The sequence below is a fragment of the Maniola jurtina genome, chromosome 10, assembly GCF_905333055.1.
Source record: "Maniola jurtina chromosome 10, ilManJurt1.1, whole genome shotgun sequence".
Classification (NCBI taxonomy): Eukaryota; Metazoa; Arthropoda; class Insecta; order Lepidoptera; family Nymphalidae; genus Maniola; species Maniola jurtina.
In genome coordinates, this window is record NC_060038.1 from 3,975,773 (window position 1) to 3,990,517 (window position 14,745).

Here is a 14,745-nt window from a genome sequence, read left to right on the forward strand (position 1 = left end):
AATAAATAAGATAAATATTATCATCGGTCTTTCAGCCCACTAATAAATTAAAACTTAAAATACCTACTTTATTATTCTAGATATAAAAGCTAATAAGTATTAATAAAAATAATAATTTATAAAGTTAATATTGAGCAATAGTAATAAGGATACGATAAAAAATAGTTTAAGATACATTCAGTATTAATAAATGCAATACAAATGCAATCATATTATATTGTTAAAATAGATCAATCTATTTTAATTAGATATATTATTGTATTCATTGGTGTTTGTTGTATGTAACAATAATGTTAGCGTCTCGAAACTTAAACTTATCCAAATAACTAACTATAAATGTACAAAGTTTTAAAATAATATTTTATTGAATAAAAAAAATTAAATACTTAGTCACTTATTTATCGAGCGTCATTACATCTATGGATGTTAAGAATATTCAACATCCTATACAATTTATTTAATCGAGCTGGCAGGCTTTTGTTAGCTTTGCTTACAACTCATATTCGATAATAATATTATATTACCTATTCGTCAAAAGTAACTTGTTCGTTGTAACCTCACTTTCATCGTTCTGGTCATTTACAAATAAACTTACTTATATAAAACCTAAAACTTTCTCCATTTAAGTTAACACCATACTTAAAATATTAAGGATACTTCACCCTCATAATTTTGAGTCAAATTATGATATGATGCACTTAAAAAAAAACAAAATTAAAAAGATAATAGGTATTACCTATCCACTAAAAACACTTTTGCTGACAATTCGACTGATGAAAATAAAAACCATGGTAAAATAAACTGAGATTATTAGGTAATTTATTTATTATTACTGATAAAATGGATATTAGATATTATTCTGAAAATATATCTGTTTTATAAGATTAGGTTTCCAAAATATTTTATCTAAACTTATTCTAATGGCATGACTCGACGTTTATACCTACTTATTTAAATGTAAACACGTAAAGAACACTTTAAAAATAGTACATAAGTAATAAGATATAATCTGTACAACGCTTACCTATGAATAAAACTTACAAATGCTCACAACAGTGAAGTGAATACAATCAGGTTTTGGACTATGTCCGTAGCACGACTTAGCACCATCGATTGTTACGAGGCAAATCTAGAACCTTTAATTTCATAATCCTAAGTGTTATTTGCTATAAATGAAATGATTAAGGTAGATCTTAACATAAAATATATTTGACTGACCAATAAGAAGACTGATTCTGGAATCAAATTAGTCTATGAAATAAGCAATTTTTATTTATCTAATCTAAATATATGAAAAGAAAAGTATTGACGCACTGGCTGACTCACAGACGCCCAGCCCAAATCCTTAGACCTAGAAAACTAAAATTTTGCTTTACTCTTTATAATTTTTTAGATCGGATTTTTCAAAGTTTTCACGGGATTGGGACTAAAGAGGACTTTTATTTTCAATGAACGAAGCCGCAAGCGGTATAATATAGAAGGAAACATTAAGAAATATAAAGAGACTACTTAATTTAAGAAATCTAAAAATACTAAACTTCGTAGTACAAAATTGAGTGAAGAGAATAATAATGCAATGGAGAAAATAAAGTAAAATCATGGAATTCAAGGTCCGAAAAATCAGAAAATTTCTGAAAAATAACAAAATCAAGAATTAATATATCTACTAAAAGAAAAGTTAGAAACAGTAAGAGACTGTTCAGCAACAAGTTACGCAAACAATTCTAATAAAACAGTCTTAAGGAAAAGTGTACTATACACTATAAGTTCTGGCTATCCCTCACGCGAATGATGAGGATGTGGGGGGGATCCTAGTAATCTTAGTGCCATCCAAGCTGCTAATGAATGTGATGCCGATGCGGGGGACATAGGTGGCGGGGTTTGTGAAGCCATCCTCGAGCGAAGTTTCTGAAGTAAAACTGCTGCAGCCAAGGCCGCTCCCGCTGCTGCACCAGCCGCCGATGCAAATAGTGCTCCGAAGCTAACAGCGCCCATACAAATGCCGTACACTACCTAGAAAATAGAAATAAAGGATTTTCAAATAATTTGATTGCAGAACGAAATGTAATAGAAGCCATAAATATAAACAAAACAATAAAAAACATAAGTGTAAATGTAAAAGTGTAATTTCTAGCAAAAAATTGTATTCTCAAATCTGTAACGGCCAAAATTAAATTCAATCTATCTGTGTTACTTATCGATAGATTACCTACAGATTAATTAAGAATTTTGATTTAGATGTTAATTTTAGCCATCAGGTATAAATGTCTAAGATTTAGTATATGTAAATTCTAGCGACTCGGCCTGGTTTCATACGGGTAGTTTATTACAATTTTCGTAGGGATTTCCATTTTTTTGAAAATAAAATAGCCTTTGTCACTCAGGAATAATATAGCTTTCTACTGGTGAAATAATTTTCAAAACCGGTTCAGTAGTTCCAGAGATTACTTCCTACGAACAAACTTACAAACTTTAACTCTTTATAATATTCAGTATGTAAGTTTTGGCAATTAAAGTCAAATCTGCCTTAAACGGTAATTAAGTAGCAAGGCGCGTTTTTTATTGTTGAAAACTATGAAAATGACCGTAAAAAAATAAAAACGTGTTAAAAATAGATTTGAAAAAATGCTATTAGGTAGTTGCAAGATATTCGAGGTAGGTACAACTAAAAGAAATATTTAAAAATAATAAACTAGGTACATAGGTAGTCCATGTTGCATATATGTGCAAAATGGTTGTAAGTTTATTTTGAAATTTGAACGTCTTGAATAGAACTCATAGACAAGTATGTATATTGTGTGCATTGCTTAACGGCCCTTAGCTGAGTGCGCAGACACTTACAATGCGACGCGCTCGAAACGCATTATGTATGCAAATATTTGCTACTGGTAGGCCACGCTTAAAGATAAATCTTAGCTGTCTATGCTAGACATGTTGGATAAGAGGCCCTAATTAGTGGACTTACATTATTTTGAAGTCACTAATAACCATTTTTATGTTAGATTCTAAAGCTAGCTACATTTATATAAGATAATTCAATTAAATAGATTGAGTGCTAGATAGTAAAATGCAAAAAACACTGTAATTTAATATTGAACACATAATGATTTAGACAAATTTAGTAATATCAATTTTTTATTTAGTTTTATCTTCTATAGAAAATGATTTGCAGTTTTATTTATGTGCATAGTCAGAATTTATTATAGTTCTGTAAGTAATTTACCTCTTCTCGTATTCTTCCGCTGAAGACTGTGACCGGCTCTCTTGACGGCCCAAACGCAAGATCAGCTTCCGATACAACGTCATAGATGCCTGATACTCCAACATCTGCAGACCTGCCTTCACGAACTGTACGACGTTTACGCAAAGACCTGGGACCTGCTACAGCTGGGCCTGGGATTTTGGCCGGTACTACTGCATCTCCAGAAGGCTCTGGTTTGATATTGACATCCAAATTCCTTGGACCGTGAGGGAAACGCTCGCGCTCACCAAGGTCTGATGGACGGTCCTGAAAAACAAACGTACATTCATAAATAATTAAGTTGCAATAGAACAGTTAGAAATTTTTTGCAACTCTATAATTAATTTTTCATGGCCATCTTTCGCTCAAATTTAAATTAATGGATTTGGTACCCCGTTACTTTCATTTTCTGCATGACAAAGCTTAATTGCTTCGAGAATAATTTCTGCTACTATTTTATTCATTTTGGACATCTAATAATAGAGACCACCAAAAATTAATCCGAGATTATAATAAGAATGAGAATACAATAACCTCTTAATAGTTTTTAGTTTTTACAACCACCGCATGCTATTTTTAACGGCCGTTATCCTCCAACGAAGCGTAAATCTCATTCTTGAAGTACGTGTAAGCACAACAATATCATATCAAACAGGTGGAAATTTAACCAATTTCCTATTGAATATTCCCTACCCTACCCTAATCGTTCCTATTACTTTCTCACTTTAAGACTTGGTACTTTATTACTAAAATCATAGACTCTGTTCAATTTTTTTTGGTATTATTTGACGATGGTCAGGGTCACCCACTATCAAATAAAATGAAGATTCCTACTAGATGCTGCTAGAATAGACAATTTTTAGTTCTCTCAATTCAGTTCAATTTTTGTACTCATCCCGGTTTTGTCAACAAAATAGTCTTCGAATGAGATGTGACGTGTTAACAATAATAAATTATAGGATGTATTATGGATGTATTATGTGTTTTACACGTAAACAATTAGAAAATAAACTTTTTTTAAGTATCAGTAAAGTATTAAGAGGGCTCTCTCCGTCACTCGTTTCCACTCGTTTCATACAATCGTAGTTCCAATTTCATTTGAATATTAAGCAACCAAAGTCCATGAAATTTTGCACATATATTCTAGAAACTAATATCTATGTCTGTGGTTTTCCAGATTTCTGTTAAAATATTCGGTTTCAAAGTTACGCGATCTTAAAATTTTCATACAAATCTTTGAGCCCCTGTAATTTTAAAACTACATATTTTACATACAGACACAGATATTAGTTTCTAGAATATGTCTGCAAAATTTCATGGACTTTGGTTGCTTAACATTCAAATGAAATTGGAACTACGATTGTATGAAACGAGTGGAAACGAGTGACGGAGAGAGCCCTGTTAAACTTCATTTGAAATGTCTTTACTACTTACAGTAAAAGGTCTAGCCAGAGCTTCAACAAGTTCTTCTACTGCAGCCATTCTATCGGCATCAGATTCTCTAACCGGCGCCGGTGCTCGCTGAGGTGCGGGGGCCGGTACTGCGTCACCTGATACTTCATCACCAAAGGCTTCTTCTAATGGTAGGCGTTGGTGGTCTTCAGCCAAACTTAGATCCGACTCCTCCACTGTGTTGTCGCTGTAAAATCAAGAATAAAAATTTCATAGAAAATTTTGAAAGGATAGTAAAATGAAAGTGAGACTAAAAGTCCTTGGGCAAAAATTGACTTTTAATTTGAATTAAGTAAAGCTAAGTTCCACGTTTATAATGAAAAGCTGGTTTAAGTAATTCTCGATTAATTGTTTTAAGAACTTTCGTTAGGAAATATTACCTACTTCATTCCGATTCACTTCTGTAATTTTTTCTGTTTCGCAACTAAGTTACCTATTATTACACCTACCTATAACAAACTAAGTAGATAAGAAATATCAAAGTAAAGGCAATTGCAATTGATTTTATTTAAATTAGTCTTTAAATAAAACAAATGCAATCCCCCAACTTGTATTCGTGTTCAATATTCATACGGAGAGAAAATTTTTTTAGCGGTTTATTAATTTAAATTTCCCAGTACGCTTTAAACCATATGTACAAACACAAGTCGAGGCTATTATACAATAATTGATGAATTCCTTAACGACACAGTTGCGTGGAAACAACCGGCCGAGCTTTCAGCTACTCACAAGACAGTAGCAAGGAACATTTTATGATTTGAAAAGATAATCTGCTTAGTTTCCTACTGATTCAGTAGAATCTACGTTCCGAACCGACGATAGAGTCAAAGACGTAGCATAAGAGATACTTCTAGAAAAAAAATATTGAACTAGATGATGCCCGCGACTTCAGCGTGAATTTAGGTTTTTTAAATATCCCGTGGGACTATTGCCTATGTCAATTTCCGGGACGCCAGCTACGTCTGTACCAAATTTCTTATAAATCGGTTAAACGGATGGGTATTTGAGAATCCCATGGAAACTGAAGCTTATGTCTGCTCCCGGGATAAAAGATACGTCTGAACCAAATTTCATCAAAATCGGTTAAACTGTTGGGGCGTGAAAAGATAGCAGGCAGCCAGATAGATATTTTTTTTTTTTTTTTTTTATTTTTTTTTCACCACTTAAAACTATCATTACAGGCTAACCTAATGCGATAGCTAAGTTAAAGAGTTGAGCGTGCAAGTCTATTTATCTATTTATTCCTATCATAACAGATAGTCCACATTGCCACCCATATTAAGTATGGAAGTATGGATTTAAATTTGGATTTAATACAGAAGTTCTTACCCGATATCATTATGATCCTGATGAGCTCTGTCGTCCTTCCTGTCCAACGCACCGTGCCGTTGCGGAGCGATACCCGCCAGCTGGCAGTGGTCCAAACAGCCGTGCCTGCAAATCTCCACCTTACAGCGTATATGCACACTCAACGCGTCCGGGAACTTGAATGCGTGGAAGAATGCGTATGTGATCACGGTTGCTCGTTCGTCAACCGCTTTCGCCTTGAGGAATCTGGAATTGTAATGATCAGTCAGTTAGTCCTATAACGAGGTAAATTATATGTGGAGTCGCTGATTAATACGCTAGACCTTTCGAAAGGCGAAAATAACTAAGCAAGTTAGACCTGAGTAGGCACCTATTAATTAATGATTCTTTAAGTAAATTAACATTGGTGCTAATTTAGTTATACACATAACACAATTCCTACATTAATTTAATAAATAATTATAATTGACACGGTTGATACGTCTAACAATTGTGCTTTTAGAAATGACAATTTATAGTTTAGTTGGTTCATGGTTTAGAAATTACATAGTAGCTATTCAGTGATCGATGTTGCATAAAATCTGACTTTGAAATTAGACCTTTTATACCATTAATGATAATTTAAGGTTCTAAAAAAATATCAAAATCTAAGAGTACTTAATTGACTTTATTGAGGACTCCAATCTTACTCTACAAGCAAATGAAAAACACTCTTTAGCGTATCTAGCTAGGTCTTTTATAGGTAATAAAATTAAATGAGTCATAAGAAATATAAACAGACTGAACTATATTGAGAATCTAGAAGATGTGCTAAGTGGTACTAAGTACAAGTATGTGATTTACCCTAAAAGTCGTTCCCTAGAATTTCTAATGTTTGTTTTAATGCCAGCAACTATTATACAAGACCCAAGAAAGATTCTAACAAAAACCAACCTCGATATCATCTTAGGCCGCAACACGCAGCCATATTCGTCCGACAGCTGTATGACATGCCCGGAGCCGTCTGACGCCGCACAAGACTTCACTCTCATGTCGAATTCACCTGCAATGAAACAAACTTTCATTGGAAAATTTTGTATCTACCAACACCAACACAAACACAGCCAGACTCAGACCATCTAGATAAGTAAAAGACGCATTATCTTAGTTATTTGATACAATATTGGCCAAAAAAGGAGTGTAACGTTTTCAGGGTTCACGTATCTATGAATTTGAGTTATTTATTCCACCATAACTTCTAATTGCCGAACAGATTGGAATGCAGGTTTGGGATGTGGGGCCGAATCGTTAGAATCCTTACTTCATTCCCAGTGACACTACGTATCTATCTACTAAGTATCCAAACTATTAGCAAGCTGAAGTGGCAGTGGGCAGGCCATGCTTGTCGTAGAGGCGATGGCCGTTGGAGCCGGAAAGTCCTTGAGTGGAGACCGCGTTTAAGCAAACGTAGTGTGGGACGCCCTCCAGCACGATGGACTGATGATATTAAGCGGCTGGCGGGAAGTGGCTGGACGAGGAAGGCTGAGGACCGGGTGTGGTGGCGCTCTTTAGGGAAGGCCTATGTCCAGCAGTGGACGTCCACAGGCTGATGATGATGATGATGATGATCCTAGCGAGGCTTCACATTTTTTTCCGAATACAAGTGACTCTTGACTGCAATTGCACATGGTGTTAAGTGATGATGCAGTCTAAGGTGGAAGCGGGCTAACCTGGGAGGGGTATGGCAGTTTTCCCTCTTTGGTTTCTACACGGCATCGTACCGGTACGCTAAATCGCTTGGCAGCACGGTACCTAACACTGGAAGGCATACCTATACAATCACTATTCAGTTGATAACAAACATAGCATAACTCTCGGAAAACTTTCCATCTAAAATTACCAAATGACTGGGCTATGAAGGAAACTAGTTCTTTCGTTCATGTTAAAATTGAGATTGTAAGTAGGTACCTACTTATTTCTAGTTCACAGTCAATAGGAATGTTAGAAGGTTTATGTTTTTGATTTGCGAATCGTAATTATTTTACGAGCACACTAAGCTAATCAGGCGTAAACAAAATTACCCTTATCCAATTGACGGAACCAGATTTGTATCTCGCAAGTTAAATAAGACTTTCGTACAAATTAAATAAATGACCATTAAAACCGTGTCTTATTTATTCCTTGGGGGAAAAGGCACATTTTTAAAATTTCTTTTTATGGAGATGGATCTCATATTTATTCAAAGCACGCAAAAAGAAAAAAATAAAGATAAAATTCTAGCATGTAAAACTAAAGACCCATCTCTTTCGTGAAATTGCGTGTTGCGGTGAAAAGTTTAAATTATTATTGAAGTCACGTCTCACCACAACAGTAAGTATACCTTTAACTGGCACAACGTAAAGACAGTACTCTAAACATTGCCTATCCAGTTAAGTGCTAAGTGAAATGTAATTAAAAGGAAGTACGCAAACCGCAGGCGTCAGAAAATGCATCAACAAATAAACCTTTTGAAAATAACAAGCTCTTGTAGAATATTACATAGAAAAGTGTTAAATTATCTACCTACCCTCAGAATAGCTATTTTTTAACACCCGACCCAAAAAGAGGGGTGTTATAAGTTTGACGTGTCTATCTGTGTATCTACTGTCTGAGGCATCGTAGCTCCTAAACTAATGAACCGATTTTAATATAGTTTTCTTTTGTTTGAAAGGTGGCTTGATCGAGAGTGTTCTTAGTTATAAACCAAGAAAATCAGATTAGCAGTTTGAAAGTTATCAGCTCTTTTCTAGTTACTGTAAACTTCACTTGCCGGGGGTGTTATAAATTTTTAATTTACACTTGTAGTTAGTATCGTGCGTCGGTGGTATCTATCATTAGCTTTGTTTGTTAAAAGTCTTGAAATACCTATCAGATTTTCATTTATCAAGCCTTTGTCCATATCAAGGCAAAAATTCATAGAATCAATTTTCACGTCTGATTAAGGTAATAATATCTCGTCATAAGTACGACCAAATCGATGACTGTCTTGTCACGGTCGAGATACGTTCTTCTTTTTTCGAAAAAAATATAAATCAAAAATTTAACAAGTGTAAATTAAAAATTTATAACACCCCCGACGATCCAAAGTATTTATTTGAGTTTTCCAAAACATCATTTTCAAATAAATAATTATGTACTTAGGCAACGTCCATCTTGACAGCTTGACATTTGTCTATTGACATAATATTATGAACCTAACGGTTATCTAACCTTCTTTTCTACAAGAAAACTAGAAAAGAGCTGATAACTCTTAAACGGCTGAACCATTTTTTTTAGATTATAGCTAAGAACACTCTCATCAAGCCACCTTTCAAACAAAAAAAAACTAAATTAAAATCGGTTCATTTGTTTAGGCGCTACGATGCCACAGACAGATACACAGATACACAGACACACAGACACACAGATACACAGATACACAGATACACAGACACACAGATACACAGATACACAGACACACAGATACACAGATACACACGTCAAACTTATAACACCCCTCTTTTTGGGTCGGGGGTTAAAAAGAAGAATTTAGTATTCGTTGATATAAGGTTGATATTGTTAATGTTATGCTGTAAAACTACGTAATTTAAATAATTTTAATTACCTTCAAACATTGAGATAGATAGATCAAAAAAATATATACGAATGGATCAAAATATCAGTTGAAGATAGTGGAGTCGATATAACCTCGGTTCGGTATAATTGAAATAATACCACCTTACCACATTTATTATGTAATTAATTTAGTCAATGTAAAGTAAAATCATCGACAGCTATTTAACGCACAATTTCACAGTTCTTTAGAAGTAAATAGTGTGTAATTAATCTTAATTCGGCTGCATAGATGTTCTCACGTATGCTTTCGATCGATCAAATTGATCATTTAATTGAGACGTGAGAACAGGTTGTCTTTGTTGGCGCTCTGTATCGGCTCCATTATAACGAAATGTATCAATAGTGTGCTAATAGTCGAAGACAAAGAGGTTAAAATAACCGGAAGGATCAGAGAACGCATTTTTAGGGTTCCGTACCTCAAATGGAAAAACAGAACCCTTATAGGATCACTTTGTTGTCTGTCTGTCTATCAAGAAACCTATAGGGTACTTCCCGTTGACCTAGAATCATGAAATTTAGTACTTAGGTAGGTCTTATAGCACAAGTACAGGAATAAATCTAAAAACCGCAAATTTGTGGTTACATCGTTTAAAAAAAAAAATTAAAACGTGTTTGAATTTTCAAAGTTAGATAACTAACTATACCAAGTGGGGTATAAAAGGGCTTAACCTGTACATTCTAAAACAGTTTTTATTTTTTATTTTTATGCACGATAGTTTTTGATATATCGTGCAAAATGTCGGCAAAAATAGCCAAGTACGGAACCCTCGGTGCGCGAGTCTGACTCGCCCTTAGCAGGTTTTTTACCCCTAAGAAAACTCGTAGGTCTGTACCACTATGTAATTCATGGAAAGGGGGCACGATTCTTGGTAATGGTGCGATGTACGGTGTTACCTAACATGTTATTCTAAGAAAATATTTTCCGTTGAGAGTATTATCTGTGTATTATATTCAGCACTTTTGAAAATTTCAAAGTATGCTCAGGAATCGCCAAACAAGTTTACAGGGTTGAGCAAACTCGTTAAATCTTAAATGTCTACTATTTGAATAATGTTATTATTGTATTCGTTAAATACTTATGTAATAAAAGTATTAGCTGCCAATCTTACATTTAAAAGTACAATACGGTCTTATTCATACTGGTACTTATGAATTTAAGTAAGATGTACAAAAAATTGTCAAAGTCTATTAATTATGTCCAACTCTTCATAAAACCTCTTACTTGTAAATATTGAACTTAAACTCGGTTCGAACTAGCTATCCACGTTTCCAGTCCTTCCACAATCCACGAATAGGGTTGTCAAAACACATTACCACATCACATAATTTATTGTGCAGGGTGTTTCCTTCTCTATCAGCCAATAGGTACGTATAAAGCGAAAAGTCTGACACATTAACCAGCCCAGTCTTGGACCTAAAAAGCTAAAATTTTATACCATTCCACCAAAGATTGTATGTAAGGTTCTCGAAAATAATACCACCTTGCACCTTTCTGTATAGTTCCTTCTGTATCTTGTATTATTTTTCTGTAAGTATATATTATCGTGTGTGTGAAAAATAATGTCAAGAAATATTTCTAAATAAACAAAAGTATTTGTATTTATTTGTTCTTCGATTTAGACTTATAAAAGCTCTTACGAAAGTCAGATCAGTACAGTACAATCACACTAATATTATAAAGGAGAAAGTTTGTATGTGTGTGTGTGTGTATGTTTGTTACTCCTTCACGCAAAAACTACTGGACGGATTAGGCTGAAATTTAGAATGGAGATAGATTATACCCTGGATTAGCAGATAGGCTACTTTTTATCCCGAAAAATCAAAGAGTTCCCACGGGAATTTTAAAAAACCTACATCTACGCGAACGAAGTCGCGGGCATCAGCTAGTAATAAAATAAATTTACAAACTATGATCCTATGATCTAGATTATACTAGTTAATAATAAAATGGCATAAAAATTAATAAGTTGCTGCATTACATCTCTATCATTGTCATTGTAAAGCACATAGATAACAACATATACAAACGTAAGGTTTTGCAGTATCATTTGATTTAAAAAAAAAAACTGCATATTAAATCACCCTGGATCCAGGGGCATTTGGCAAGTCATGGTACTAAAAATTACAAAATCAATCTGAATTTTGGGTTTTAGAGGCTATAGGATATCAATGTGACAAGCTAATTAATAAAACGACATAAGCATCATCTTTCTTTGCCTCGACAACCCTGCCATACAAGCCGCGACCCGTTAAGCAAACCCATTCGTACGTATTTGTCCAGTTTACTTTTTACTATTCTTTGTACCGTTAGCGTGTGTTTGCACACTATTATTACCCTGTTAGAGACGGTTTTATGAGGTGTCGCGAGTATCCAAGCCTTCTTCAACGTACTACGAATTATATTTTTTTGCAAGTTACCTACTTTATTTATCAAATTATACGAGTAATCTTCAGCTAATCTAATTGATGGTTCTTCTCGATATGAGCAACTTGATGTTCCAAATCAGTTTAATTTTTTTCTTGCAATGAAATATTTATCTATACATATAATAAAATTGTAGAAAAGTGGTGTCTGTACAATGGAAATATATAAAAAAAAAGTAGCAGGGGTTGTTATTATATCGATGCCGAACCCGAAATTGTAATTAATTTTTTTTTGTCTGTTTGTTTGTCTGTTTGTCTTTGTGTTTGTGCACGCTAATATCAGAAACGGCTTATTCGATTTAGATACGGTTTTCACTAATATATTGTAGTAAGCTTCACTTAACATTTGGTGTTTATTTCATGTCAATCGGTTCATAAATAAAAAAGTTATGTCAATTTAAAGAATCACGGCGAAGATTTTTAACGTACAGAGTACGTACTACACGCCTCGCTCCTGAGCGTCCGTGGCTATATAAAGCGCGGTCACTATTCCACGCGAACGAAGTCGCGGGCACAGCTAGTTAGTTCCTAAAATCAGTGGGTAGGTAGGTAGGTACTAGGTACCTACTCATATTATAAACGCGAAGGTGTGTGTGTTTGTGGTGTGCATTCTTCAATCACGCCGCAACCAATTATATATTCTGTGCCGCAACGGAGTAACGGATCGACGTGATTTTTGCATGGATTTAGGTAGCTATATGGTATTTAGAGAAAGAGACCTGAAGAATGACATGACATGACTTAGGCTACTTTTAGAGTTCCGTACCTTAAAAGGAAAAACGGAACCCTTATAGGATCACTTTGTTGTCTGTCTGTCTGTCTGTCAAGACCTATAGGGTACTTCCCGTTGACCTAGAATCATGAAATTTGCAAAATGTCGAAAAAAATACCCGAGTACGGAACCCTCGGTGCTCGAGTCCGACTCGCACTTGGCCGGTTTTTTATGTATGAAAATCAAAGAGTTCCCTCGTGTGACGTGATCGCCTTGACAAACTAACTACCAATCTACATTGAAACTTTGAAGACCTGAGAGTGATAGAGACTGCTTTTTATCCCAGAATATCAGAGTTCCTACATGATTTTCAAGAACCTAAATCTACGCGGGGGAAGCCGCACGCATCAGCTAGTATAATCTGTATTTGTTTATAACAAGGTGCAAAATGCAAGTGCACTGTTTAGGGCTCTTACGATTCAATGATTCGGAATACGACAATTAGCGAAGATCTGCATTCTGCATGCACATTATTCATTTGGTTGTACTGTAAATGCTTTAGATTTTAAGCTTAGTTAATAAATCTAATGTTTAGAGGTTTGCTTCATATTCACACATTAATGTTATCAATCACATAAGTCATAACATTTGTATAAAACATTTCACACAAGATTATTTTCACGAACCGTTTGTAATGTAAGCATTACGTAACAGTAACGCATCCTCATCTCACTGAAGTGCGTTTAACAATTTAACAGTATCATCAGTGAAAGTTATTCGAATTACCGAAGTCATATAGTTTTCTGTACTCACAAATTACTTTCAATCGTAATCTGAATGGGATGACACTTAGCTTTCATTGACGAGGTTATTTTTTTATCATCATTACAGGAAAATGGCGTTTATTGCTTTGAATTATGGTTCATCACTACTTAAGTGATAGAGACCTATTCGTTAAACATTCTGTTGATATATCACGTGGGTGGAGGTGAAACATTCCACAAGAGTTCGTATAATTAGAAGACAAATTAGGGTAGTAAATAAAATTTATTGTTTCTGTATTTGGTAATTTTACTTCGATCGAATCTTTTAATTTATTCAGATTTATCTGTATAATGTGATCCAAAAAAGTTCCATTGAATTTGGATATGCTTAGTTAGGTATACCTATTTAATATTTTATTCTTTCGCCTTATACGAAGTGACTTGACTATTGACTTTTTCCCCCAGCAAACCTCCTGTTCTTTATATTTCATGGTCCTTGAAAGTCGGAAAATTTAATTATATAAGTATTAAGTATATTAAATTTTCTTTAACCTTTCAAAGTTTATTTATTTATTATGTTATGAGATTATTTTTCTAGCCACTGCCCTCATGATACCGACGTAAAACTCAAAAAATATCTATTATTATCACTCAGTGTAGTACAAATCATTGTCAAATGAGCTCGGTGATTAATCAATCAGTATTGAAGACTGAGATAGCGAATCACCTTGCTCTGGTCAGAACACACCTTTACGTTTTACCATATCCCAAAAATATCACCACCTGTGTCTCACGAGTGCCGAAAAATCGCTGATAGGCGCTATTAAGTGTATACCGAACGAAATATAAAATAAGTAACTGTTAATTTTTCACATCCAAATCTCCATTTTATTGACGTCAAATGAGTAACGGAATCTACGCACAATAATAAATTTAATATCCGAGATAATGCCCATCATCAATACCTGAAAATAAACTTAGGCTACGTGCAGACCGCGTCAACTTTAACGAAACACACATTAATATTTCTGAGAAATTATTCCTCAGTAATAACTCACACAGAATATAGCTTACATATGCAAATAACATTTTGAAATAATTGCGCAGTTAATTGCGTCGTAAATGTGTGACCCTCTTATTATGATGATGCCCATGACTGCATCTAGGTACGTGGATTTGAAAAACCTCGTGAAAACGTTTAATTTTCCAGG

General features: G+C 34.4%; 1 protein-coding gene across 1 annotated transcript in view; it reads right to left on the reverse strand.

Moving 5' to 3' along the window:
- Positions 1-538: 538 nt before the first annotated feature.
- Positions 539-14,745, reverse strand: part of LOC123868993 — a 103,003-nt gene continuing 88,796 nt past the window's right edge. The window contains exons 8-12 of the mRNA XM_045911713.1: positions 6,935-7,043; positions 6,023-6,247; positions 4,676-4,880; positions 3,224-3,508; positions 539-2,013 (exon numbers count right to left, since the gene is read on the reverse strand). Of these exons, the coding sequence (XP_045767669.1) occupies positions 1,774-2,013; positions 3,224-3,508; positions 4,676-4,880; positions 6,023-6,247; positions 6,935-7,043 (1,064 nt within the window). The 3' untranslated portion in view covers positions 539-1,773. The remainder of the gene's footprint in view (positions 2,014-3,223; positions 3,509-4,675; positions 4,881-6,022; positions 6,248-6,934; positions 7,044-14,745) is intronic.